The following is a 12,913-nucleotide window of genomic DNA, read 5'->3' on the forward strand; positions in this document are numbered from 1 at the left end:
AAGAAGGAAAATGAGAGGCAAAAGCAGGAAACTCATTAATTCAGATTCCAGAAATAATGCAATCTTATTTACATGTAACTCGTGCTGCTGCTGTAGGCAAAGGTTATTACACAGAGTAGCTACTACAGGTTTTGTTGCTTTATGGAGCTTGTATTGTTGAAGCTGCAATTTCAAAACAGTTTATTCTATAGAACAAGTGCTTAAACCAATTCACAGGCAGATGAAAGAGAACCGGTCCAGAGACAGCTCTGGCCATCTGAAATTGTCTTCTCATTACTCGCTCAAAGAACTTAAGCGTTGGAGAAGCTGAAGAGCATCCTAGCATCGGCACGTCTGGAAACAGTCAAACAGTTACAGGTATTATCCACACTTCCTTCTCCCCACCCAACAGAGCCATAAAAATGCACTTTGCTTTTTTATGCTGCCTTCAACAGTTTTATTGTTTAAAGTAATACAAGCTACCATGGCTGATTTTGCATCAAAATTAGGAGCAGGCACTAGGATTGTCAGTCCTATTCTTTTCCTGTAGGTCTGGAAACTTCCCAATAATTGATTAATGACTCCCAGTTTAGTAAAATTTAATCTGCATTAAATGCAGATGAATGCCTATGCAAAAAGCTGAAACAAGGATGGAAATACATCCTACATGGAAAGAAAATGAAAAAATAGTCACTTATGAACAGTATGGGAGTATTTGAGGTTTGGCAAAGATGCTGATGCTGAATTAACTTCCTAATGAAAAGATGGTAAAAAAGAAACAATCCAGAAAAATTACCTAAAATTAGTAGTTACATATATTTTACATCTGCAGTTTTTGCCGATTAGCCTGGACTGACTAGAGTGGACACTAACTGGCCTCCATGTAGCTAAAGAATGGCCTCCATGTCCAGGGACTGCAGCTATCACACACCTTCTGCTTCCTCACCCCTGTCTCTGCATCCAGCCAGGGAGGTGCTTACATTCAGAAGCACCTTTATCCCTTTCCAAAATTGCCTAAAGTATGCTAGTTCACAGCACCCGGGACTGTAGCCCATAGATGGCAACGATAATTGTTCCCATGACATGGAGCTTTTCCTGGCATTGCCTCAGTCCAGTCACTCTATAAATAGTATATCAAAGGTCAAATTGGGAGGAAAGAGAAAAAAAGTCCCTTGACAATCTACACAGGCAAAAGACACTTCCTTTTATTCTAGCAGTTACAGTGAGCCTAGGGCTGTCTTTCCGCACAGAGGCAGAATCTATACCACATTTGTTTCTGAATGATTCTCTTTTTCACACTTTAGGATTTTTCAGCTTTCATGTACTTTACATTCCCTTCTTATTGCAGCCCATGGCATCATATCCACTTGCTGTGGTCCTACAATCTCTGCAGATGACTACTGTACTCACTGGAGACAGTCATAAAAAATACCCAAGCAGAAACAAGCCCCCCATTTTTCTTTAATGAATACTATCATTTCGGGACCATCCCAGAGAAAGCTTCTCCAGAAACACCTCCACTGTGTGCCTGCAGAACAACTTCTCACAAAACATCAGCTAAACCACAGGCCTTGTGACCGGGGGTACTATGACTTGATCATCTTCCAGGCACCACTACTGAAACACAATTTAGCTCTCATTGATTCACAGCATCTAAAGCAAGGACAGAGGGTTGCAGGGCTGGCACCTCAGGGTGCAGAGCAAGCTGCCACTTCCCATCAAGCCAAAGTTAATATGAAAGGAGAAGGCAGAGCTTGGAGCGCGCAAGCGCTTTCCTCTCAGCTTGTCTCAGCCGTATTTCATACCCTGGCACAGTGTCAGAATGCCACAACATTCAGCTGGGCACAGCTCATCTCAGACACGTTGACCCAATTTTCCTTAGCTCCCCCTTACACACTCACCCCTGGGCTGCCTATGTTTGCCAGCATCAGCCACCTAATGGGAGGATATGAAAAAGGCGTAGGCACAAGGTGGTAGAACGTGAGACAACAGACACAAGTCGCAATAATCTCTGATTACATCTTATTACAATCTCCTTCTATATTGGATAAAGAAAAATGTGTCATCAAACACTGGAACAGTTACCCAGGGACATTGTGGAATCTTCATCTTTAGGAATAATGAAAACTAGACTAGAATAAGCTTTGAGTGACCTAACCCAATTTGGTCCTGCTTTGAGCATGGGGTTGAAGTGGATGACTTCCACAGATCCCTGAAATGTAAACTACTAAAGAAGCATCTTTTAAGTGATGAAAATTTGAGAAGAGATTATTGTGTTTTGTTTGGGTTTTAGGGGGGGTGGGGAGGGGGTCGGTCTGCGTATGTATATGCATGTGCAATAGTATATGCACATTTTTAGCAGACTACTGAAGCTTATGCTTTAACACAAACCCTAACACTTCCTTAGCCTCGCACACTGAAAAAAGTTTATGCAGGCTGGTGAGGAAAAGACATCTTTCAATAATACAAAAATAATCATGCAGTATTCTTGTGGGATAAATGAGCCCTCAAACAGCTGTGTGCTGTAGCTGGAGGGTAACTGCAGATGTAGGGGTATGCTGATACGGTATTGGCACATTTTCAGTGATGTGGGGAAAAACATCATATTGGATACTGCTATGGAGAAAAATAGACATGGAACTTGATTGGCGGAACTGACTTGGAATTAATTTGTATTTGGACTTGAAAGACAAAAAAAAAAAGAAAATATTAACTTTGTATTATTAAAATAATAGCTCTATTTCAGTGAGGTTTCAAGCTAAGAGCTCACCTTCTCCATTTGGAAGCCAGCTCAGCAGTTTATCGAGCAGTCTTTTCTCACTTTTTCGGCCCATAGTCATTTTTGAAACATTTCTTCAAACATTTCAGTCATGAATTCTCAGTACTACTTTCAAAAGCATCTGGTAATTTACATCCCATGTGACTTTTAGTTAAAAGGCAATGAAAAGCAGTGGGCAGTGAATCCCAAGAAACACGTTGTATTGTAAAATGGTTTGTGGGGTTAGAAATGAGGAGCAACTGTTCTCAGTAAGGAACCTGTTGATCTGAGAGAGGATCTGGGAGACCAGCCAATCAGTCTGGAATTTTGGGAACCCCTACCCTAGGACAGCATAATCACCCAAAACATTCTATTTCGGGCACTCTATGTAGAAGAGTTGCAGGCAACCTTCCAAGGCAAGGCACCATGTGTGTATACATGTACAGAAAGAAAAGGATCTAAAGTCCCAACCTTCCTTTTTTCCTCTGTAAATTGCCATTCTACTTTCTGACTGTTCAGTGTGAGAACAAGTCTGGATAAAGGCAAAAGTAAATCCGAAACACACCACATCCCACATCACCTCAAGGGCTTACTAAAGGATGCTGTTTCACCCTTCTATGTAGCTGGAGGAATTTGCCATACAGTAAGAAGCAGCAGGTGGTCTTATGAAACAAATAAAAGTATCTTAACTCATGGTAGGGAGCAGGGAGAAAAATAAAAAGGCTTTCTATCTGCTGAGAATGGTTTTTGTCAGATTCCTTGCTCAAAATAAAGAGGTAACAGCTGGTCAATGGAGGATTCCACAAGCTTCCATATGGTGAGGGGGAAGGCAATGCCCACACACTCTTCTACTAAAGTGTAAGAAGGAAACTTGCTTCTCCTTCCCATCCCTGGCGCATTCTTCAGTCTTATTAAGAAGAGTTCTCTGAAGGATCATCAGTAGAAGTCTGCCCTTGGGCTATCACTTTTGTTCTGTATTTCATATGGAACACTGTAGCAACGCTGTATCACAGTGTGCTTCTGATCTTAGGAAGGGAGAAAATACAGAGAAGTCCTGAAAAGGACTCCATGTGAAGAAACACCGAGCAAAGGAATTAACTATACTAGCTGAGCACAGCTCCATTCAAACTGGACAGCAAAGTATCGGCAGCAGGAGAAAAAAATCAGGAACAGTGAGTTTGTGAGAAACAGGAGGAGAAAAGTCTACCTTCTGACATTAAGGTTCATTATTTGATTGTCTTCTGTTCTAAGCTGCTCATGGAATCTCAGGAAGTAAACAATGCGAGCAGTGCTTTGTAATTTGATACACTATCATTATTTCAGTTATACCTTAAAATACTCACCATTTTCATCTACCTCCAGCTTCTGTGATAATGGGACTGCAAGGGAATATCGCCTGTCATTGAATGCTACAAAAAACAGAAGCTGCATTTTCTAAAAGTCCCTACTTTTATTTCCAAGCCTAATTTCCATGTCTTTTGAGGGCTAAATTATTGACTTGCTGTTTACCTGGATCACGAACTAGTCATGCTGTTGATTCAGACAACAAAGCTAGTGCCATATAGAGCTGCTCTACGCCTCTCTGAGCTTCACTATCAGGGGCAGTACTGTATGAATATACAATGAGCAGGATAAAAAGGCACACACATTTTAATCATTCTCAAAGCTTAAACAAATAAAAAGCACTTACCAATTTTAATTACTTTATAGGTCTCCAGTCCAGCACAATGAATAGTATCTTAATAAAGTCATTTTGTATGACCCCAGTCACTTAATGAAATAGAAATTGAAGGTAACATATTGACAACCATTAACTATCCCTGGCATTTGCAGTTGGAGTTAACCAGAATAACTTGTACTCCCAGCGTCCCAGTCAAACTGTTACTTGAATAAATTAAAATCCAATTTTAAAATTGTGTCTGCAGCCAAAACTGGGTTCCACATCACATTTATTTTTTGGAGTACTAAGTGTGATGCAGCAACATTTTACATTGCTGAGAGAGCTTGAGTAGACACAAATTAAAACCAAGGAAGTACCAGGAGAACATTACGCATAAAATTATATAACCAACATAAGCAGTTTGATCTAATGGACTGTCTTACGCTTCATAGTCGTGACATTAGACTGGGTGTCCAGGCTTGGCCAGATTTTGGCCCAATACCGTTACTGGGTGATATGCAGTTTACTTTTTCCTACAATCATTTTACAGAAAATAGTATGGGCCCCAGGGCAGAACGGATATTAGAAGTAATGATAATACCATTATGTCTGTTTTTGCTTACTGAGCTGGGCTCGTAGATCCCTGCTGCACATTCCCTGTCCCATGAACAGGCTGCTGCCATTTCCCTTTTACTTTTGTTTTTATCACCAGTTCCAACAGCACTGGCAAAAGGCCCCAAACTAGTCAGGACAGTAGAGTTTATAATTAGCTCTGGGCTCAGCTTTGTTCCATGTGACATCTCTTCCCTAATGCTGTTGCCTCTTGGTAAAGAAGTGGAACTATGTCAGATCTAAACACTGTTAGCTACAACTCCTACTAATTCTGTACATGTAGCCTGACAGGCTGTCTCTGATGGCAGCTTGAACTAAGGCCTTGTGTGGAATTTCTAGACATGTTCTTAGCACAAAGAAGTGGTCACTCCAACTCATCTGAGGTGCTAGAAGCTTCAGAAGAGGGTGCTAGTAAGTGTTCTTGGTGAAAAATTACTTCATCTCCTAGCTCTGCAAACTTTTGGCAAATGCCAACTACTCCTAACATAGAGATCTAACAAGGTGGCTGCCTAAGAGGTGGGGAAAAGGGTCTCTCACCTTGGCAGGCTCGTTCATCGTCAACAGGCTGGTAGCCAGCCTTGCAGGTGCATCGTCCAATGGCCACCATCCACTCGCCTTCTCCATTGCAGTGCAGCCGAACACCCATAGACCCAGTCATGCTTGTCTCTTCAGCATTCGGTACACACGTCCCTGGGGACTCCACCAACGAGGTCCTCTCTCCTCCAGCAAAAGTTTCAGGGAAGGAGGCAAATCCTTTTACCACAGCTGGGCACTTGTAGAAAAAGACTTGGACTGCCACCAGGGACATGCAGGCTCCCGAGTCCTGGAAGGCCAGGTAGAAGCCATGCTTGGTGAGTGGCCCAAAGCTACGTACTTTAACATTCATCTTTACCACCTTCCCAGTGCTGTCCACCTGTGAAAAGCTTTCATCAGCTGCAATAGTATCCACTTTGGTCCAGGGGCCCTCACGCCACTCTGGCAGTTCCTGAGAAGCTGTATCAGCCTCTGCTTGATGGTAATAGAGTGTGAAAGTCTCTTTGCAAGAAGAGGCCACAGTGCGCATACTGGCACAGTCTCTCACTGAGAAACGGAGGCGGACGTGGACGCGGTGGGCTCCTCGACGCTCTATGAAGTGAGTACGCAACCAGTTATTCTGACCAGGTTCAGCCACGTTACAGACTTGAAAGGTTCGGATCAGGCGCTTCTTGTCATCCCAGACACTTACCTCATCCCACTGAATATATGGGAGAGAAAAGGAAGAAGAAATAGTAAAAGAAATATGGATTCAGTGTTCAACTGCACCAAAAATACAGGACAGGCTTTCTTCCCCCCCTTCACCTTGCCATGTCTACGATAAGACTTGGACCACATGATGGCACATGTAGTACAGCACTCTATACAAGACAAAGTATGTCCCTGTAAAGAAGAGCTGTTAAAGTTTGCAAGTAAGAACTGTTGTGAAAGAAAACATAATTCATGCAAGCCTGTCATACGTCATGCTTGTTCCCTCCTTTTTCCTGCCTTTAGTTCCTACCTTAGGGCAAGCAACCACCCTCCCATCAAGTTTCATACAATACTAATATCTTTCCTGCATCCCCTGAGTGTCAGGCCCATGTAGGTAGCAGCACTCTGCAAAGTGATGCAAAGAACCTGTCTCTTTCACTCAACTGGGTGGCTTTCATCCCTGGACAATGGTTTAATCACCCTCCTAAAGTAGCCCTGGGAGGACCCAATTGATGTTGCTCTGATCTCTGTTAAGGTGGTTTTCCTGCCTCTCACTTTCTCTCCAGCTATGTCGCTGTGGAGAGGAGTCTTTCATTATTAACAGAACAGCTTCTATACAAACTGATCAAACTAAAATGTACATTTACAAATCAGGAAATTTTGAATATTCGGCTAGTCTGGGATTTAAACAGTGATGTCAGACCGAGGATGAAGTTTTAAAGCCTTGTTATCCATTCACAGATGAACTCAAAGGTACAGTTAAACGTTACAGCAATTTCTGTCAAACCTTGCACAGTGGCTGAATACAATACTTCTGTTTTTCCACTACTAACCGTCTCCTACATTGGAATGCATCATGATGCTTGTGGCTATAGAATGAGTCAAAACATTTTATTGACCATAGAAAACTATCACATATAACATGCATCAAAAGTAATCACTTTTCACATAAGGATTAAGAAGATCTGGTTCACCCAGTGGTCCCCTAATCTTTAGGTATGAGGCAAAGGAAGGGTGGGAACCTGTGACTGGAGGTGGCAAGAAACGGGATCCGCTCCCTTTGGTGATAGCTTCTCTGATGTCCATCATGTTCTAACATCTGTCCATCTACGTAACTGTTGCTCCATTTTTTCTGCTTGACCATAAGCATGCAACAGAAAACAGGAACTTTTTGAAGCCTTATGCAGCTTTCTGAGGTCACCTTAGTCTGTTCAAAGTATGGAGTACTTCCAACACTCTTACTGAAGCAATAAAACAATGGGATAATTGCAGTTTATTTGAGCTCCTCCTCCTTCCAAGTCATACAGACCATACTGAACAAACTACAGTGCCACTTTGTCTGTGCTATTCCAGCAAGAGTCTGCAGTTCCTTTTCTTCACAAATCCAGCAGAAATTGGAGATCTCGTGCTTGGTCAAGAACTGGGGTCACAAAATACCTCCCAAGGAAGTGAGTAAAGCTTAGAACATGGATCAACGGACAGAAAAGGCTAAACTCAGATGCTTGACAGAATACAGAGAAGACTGCAATATACCTACACATTCATACCTTCGAGAGAGCTCACAGTCAGTAACAACATGTGCAAGATAAATGCACATCTCTATCACTTATGGCTGCACATTTCTGATCCTGAGCCATGGCTGTAGGGCTCATGAATTTTATTTCCCCACTACCACCGTCTGACAGCTTCAGAAAGCCTGTAGTGTCTCATGTCCCAGGAAGCTTCAAATTAATTTCCTAGCTATGGTATGCAGGTAAAAAGCCAGCAGCCAGTATTGAACTCAGCCAGCTGGACTGCAGGTTTACACAGAATTGACTAAGTACACCCCTCAGTGCACCAGCTGTGGGTTCCCAGGCAGCTACTTCTCTTAAATGCTCTCCACATCCTGGAGCACAGCATACATGACTGGTTTATGATCTGATTTAGGAACAGCAACACTCAATCTGCATGATTATTGTGTCAAAATACTTGGAATGCATAGGCAGACTCCTAGAAAATGGATAAATAAATACATTTAGACTGGAGCTCCACTGAACTATCACAGGTCTAGCTGTTCCTTTACCTTTGAGCCTATAATGAAAGCTTGCAACCGGCCAGTGGCAACTGAGGAAAGAGGTTAGCATGCAAAGTACAGAATTACAAGGGAAATATTAATTCATGTGCATGTGTCCCTGCAAACGGGGGCAAGCCAAACATGGTTTTACACACGATTCATCTACCCTACAAATGGCCTGGTACTGCACAATTTGACTGATCACTGATACCCACACTACTAATTACCAGTCATAGCAAAACTCTGCAAAGCAGATATGTCCCCCAGAAGAGCATTAAACAACCCTACCTACAGAGAAGGCCACACAGACTTCACCGCATCATTCCACGAGGATCAGGAACCTACGGCAGCATCAATCTACCCCTGCCTTCCTGCTTCACAGACTTCAAAGATGGAATTTAGCTAGGGCTCTTCAAGGAGCTAGAGACAGAGAACAGCATCACCCAGGGGACCAGACCGAGCACCCCATGAATGCGTGGAAGGGCTCTGGCTTCGACAGCAATTTCCGTGAGCAAGGAAACCGTGAGGTGGCAATAGCATCCCACCCTGTATCCTCCTATCCGGTTTTGCACCACATACCATGTTCAAATTGTTCATGTGTACAAAATCCACTAAACACATTTCACTGGCTCCCGTTTGCCGTTCTTCATCAGATGCATGCACGCCTTCCCCGCACATATGAAGTCAAGTAGAGCACAAAGGAAGTGCTTACCCCATCAGAAGGGTGGGTGGTCCAGCCGATCTCTGAGGTCTCTCTAGTTGTATCCAGAAGTATTTCTGTTTATATTTAAATAAATAAATAAATAGAGAGCCAAACAAACAAGTACTTTGTGCTTTTCCAAGTCAGGCTAAAACCCTATTTACCTCTCATAAGATTATCTCTGAAAAAAAAACAACCCAGAACCCAACCCAAACCCACATCTTGTAGAGGGCTTCCACACACCCAGAATGTACCTTCATGTTTTGAGATACAACAGGCTACATCCATACCAGTAAACTAAGCAGGCCCAAGACAGGGGCAGAGGTACAGGGCACAAAATCATGCTAACTCATTGTTAGCAGGTTGCATTGCAATATTCTGGCCACGTGAAAACTTCCCCAGGCAAAGCATAAGCACACTGACAGCACAGAGCAGAGTTATCATAACAAGCAGTACAGATGGGGCCACCCTCTCTGGGGAAAGAAAAGGGTGAGACAGAGAGATGAACTGTATGAATGCATGCCAGTCTTCTCAGGACCATGGTTGCTCATTTTATTTACAGGTGTAAATATGGACACAAAGCAAGACACTTTTGTTTAAAACTCTGGAACCAAATTCTGTGGGAGTTTAGGATGATGACCTAGTTGATCCTGTAATGGATTCACCTTGTTCTGGAGCTGGGCATTAATTAGGCTGCAAACCTGTGTACGAGTCCCAGTTTTATCAGAAAATCAGTATTAAATAGTCTCTTGCACTGTACTGCTCAGGAGTAGGGTACATGCAGAACTTCACAGGCCTAATTTATTCCCATGACTAGTCTGCATTTCCATTGTTACTGACTCTACCACTGGAGACAGTGTCCAGTGAGCTACTTTTCTTCCCAGCAGCTGATAGAGGGCTGTGGTCTGGCTTTATCTGGCAATAACACTGATAACACACTGATGGTTTAGTTGTTGCTCAGTAGCACTTACCCTGATCAAGGACTTTTCAGTCTCATGCTCTGCAGTGAGGAGGAGGATGGGAAGCTGAGACAGGGCACCCGACCCAAACTAGCCAAGGGGGTATTCCATACCACAGCAAGGCATGCCCACTATATAAATATGGGGGGAGTTACCCAGAAGGGAGCAATCAGTGGTTAGGTTGGGCTGAGTATTGGGGGTCAGCTGGTGCTGAGCAAGTGTATTGAGCATCACAGTTGTCTGTCTGTGGTTTTTTGTTTCGGTTTTGTTCCCTCCCACTTTCAGTTTTCTCTCTCTCTCTCCTTGTTACTCCCTTTTCATTATTAGTATTATGTTGTACTTCAACTATTAAACTGTTCTTATTCAACCCACTGGCTTTACTTCTTTTCCCAGTTCTCTTCCCCATCCCACTGTGGGGAGGGAAAAGAGTGAACCAGCAGCTGCTTAGGCTGGGGTTAAACCATGACAGGCAGATACTAACCTTGAGTGCTCTTGGAGATGCTGTTTCCTGTTCAGGGACAAAGACAGCGCATGCTATACTATGCTATGCATAAGAATGACTCCATCCAATAGGTATTTACTTGTGTTGATAGATACTGAACAAATCAACTGCTTTTCCTTACAACTCTGAAAAGTCTCTTTTATTTGCTTATTTTTTTTTCTATCTTGTTGCTTTGTTTAAAAAAGTCCCCCAAAACAAACACAAAAACCCCTAAACCTCAACAGGAACATCCAGCTTATTTACAAACAGGATTCATTATTCCCCTTGCACAGGTTTAATTATATGATTGTCTATGTCTTACGCAGGAGAGATCCTCAATATTTTCTATTTCCAAATTATGGATTGCTGACTTCACTATCCCTGTCAGTGCTCCTGGGGATTCGCTCCACATTTATCAGTGTAAAGGAAAGATCAGACTCATCCTAAAACAGACATGATCAAGTGAGCAAGTTTATCCAGACCTTAGGCTTCATTGACGCCCCCAGACTGATGCTCCCTACATTCCTACAGGAGATCATTTATTTCTTAGACCTTTGTGAAGAGCTGATGCAGTTCCCCACTTTAAAAGCGCAAAACACCTGGGCTGGATACTTTGCCAGAGCTGGAAAGAGCTACTGGTTAAGGCTACAGCACAACTCCCTTCACCTAACAGGCCTCAGGAAATGCTGAGCAGTTTGGTACCCTTGGATATTTCAGCTCAAGTGCCTCCTCTGAGCACCAGAACATCTGTGAAAGGCCAATGCTCCTTGAGGCATAATCTTCCCCTAGGCTGTCCTGGCAGCAGAGGGACTTGGCATTCCCCCATGCACACTACTGTCTCAATCGCACAGTCTGGCACAGGGGGAGCACTCCATTATGTCAGTACTGTGCCACTGAGTTCCCAGACCTGGCTTTGATATGCTGGAATAATGTATAAGGTCATTTTTGATTAAAGAAAGAACTTTTTTTCCAATCAGGTCTGGCTCTCCCATGTAACAAAGTATAATGCAACTATCCCATGGAAGCTCGAAGCCAAAGCAAAACAATGTTAACCAGGGCATGGAAAGCCAGATAAAAAGTTTGAAAGGAAAGAAGAGAGAAAATAGAAAACACTTCTCAACAGCCTGGGCTTTGCCACAATTAGCAGGATGTACATTTTTGAGATGGCTTCTCATCACTGGGCAAGGTAATCTTTATCAAGCACATGAGTATTTCACAGATGAACAGACACAGGCAGCCTGAAACAGACAGAACTGTCCCTCTCACAGTAGGTAAATTCAGTTAGAAAGCATTAGCAAACCAAGAAAAGCACACAAGAATGTTATGGGCATAAATCTTATTCGGTGACTTACTGTCAAAAGTCCCTCAATACTTTTCTTCTTTTTCTCCCTCTTGTACCGGCTGCGTGCCTTGAATCAGATCCCCATTCACACTTAGCTGCATGTACACTCATACACCTAACAAGCTGTTAGACTGCTTTCTAATTCTGAGGACAACAGGCGCACTATGGTTTACATCCACATGGCTAAAAACTCCAACCCCACAGAAGTGCATGGCTGCATCCATACCATCTCTCAGAAATGGTCCTTGGTTCACCCTAACCTCTGCCTAGGCACTGTTTAGGATAAGGTTAGTTGGCACGGGCCAAACCCATGACTGTGCTAATAATTTAACTATAAGAATGACTATATAGCAGTGTACAGGTATGAGCCTCCACTTTGCCACATTATTAGTGTTGATGTAGCATTCCACATCCTCACTGTGCTGCGCGAGACCAGTATTCTGGTGCTCTAAAGTGCAGGTAGCAATGATCTGTTCAGCTGAATTTACCAACCTGGAAGAAAAATGGCTTACACCTTTTCTATGCTGCTCAAAACCAAGGGTCTTGCAAGACCAGATCAGGCCCAGGCCCAGGCCAGTCCATGATGCTGCTGTGTACAACTGATTTGAGGTGACCTCAGGGTATCAACAGAACAATATTCCACTCTGGATTAAAAATAAAGAATAATTAAGGCATCTGAGTAATCTGGAGGCTTTTAAACACATGAAATTATGACAGTTCTTTGATTCCTGCTTTAATCTCGTATTTTTTGAAGACTGAGATTCCAATTTCTTACTAGACTTATTTTAGTTCAAAGAAGAAAAAAGTAGCTGATGAAACATCCTCCTTTATTTCTCTTCCCTGAACTAAAAAACACACATTTTTTTATGGAAGAGTCTAGTGGATTCATTACACTCTTCAAACAAAATTCAGAATTAACAGCACTGTCATTTCAGTGTCCTTTGTTCTTGGCAGCCCAGAAAAGGTGAAATAAAAATCCCAAAGACTTACGCTAATACCAGTCTATACCTACCACCACAAACCAACCTCTTGGGCTACACTGTACTATAGTGTCAACATCAAGATCAAGTGGGCAGAGGCTGGAAGTTGCTTTCACAGATCAGGCTGTTCAGAATAGGCATGTCAATGATTTTCAGATTTTGATT

General features: G+C 42.8%; 1 protein-coding gene across 8 annotated transcripts in view; it reads right to left on the reverse strand.

Moving 5' to 3' along the window:
* Positions 1-12,913, reverse strand: part of EPHB6 (EPH receptor B6) — a 57,910-nt gene that overhangs the window by 19,777 nt on the left and 25,220 nt on the right. For all 8 annotated transcript variants that reach the window (XM_065676085.1, XM_065676082.1, XM_065676084.1 and 5 more), the window contains 2 exons: positions 8,999-9,063; positions 5,547-6,243 (listed from right to left, as the gene is read on the reverse strand). In XM_065676085.1, coding sequence (XP_065532157.1) covers positions 5,547-6,243; positions 8,999-9,063 — 762 coding nt within the window. The remainder of the gene's footprint in view (positions 1-5,546; positions 6,244-8,998; positions 9,064-12,913) is intronic.

This window comes from Lathamus discolor, chromosome 4, assembly GCF_037157495.1.
Source record: "Lathamus discolor isolate bLatDis1 chromosome 4, bLatDis1.hap1, whole genome shotgun sequence".
NCBI lineage: Eukaryota > Metazoa > Chordata > Aves > Psittaciformes > Psittacidae > Lathamus > Lathamus discolor.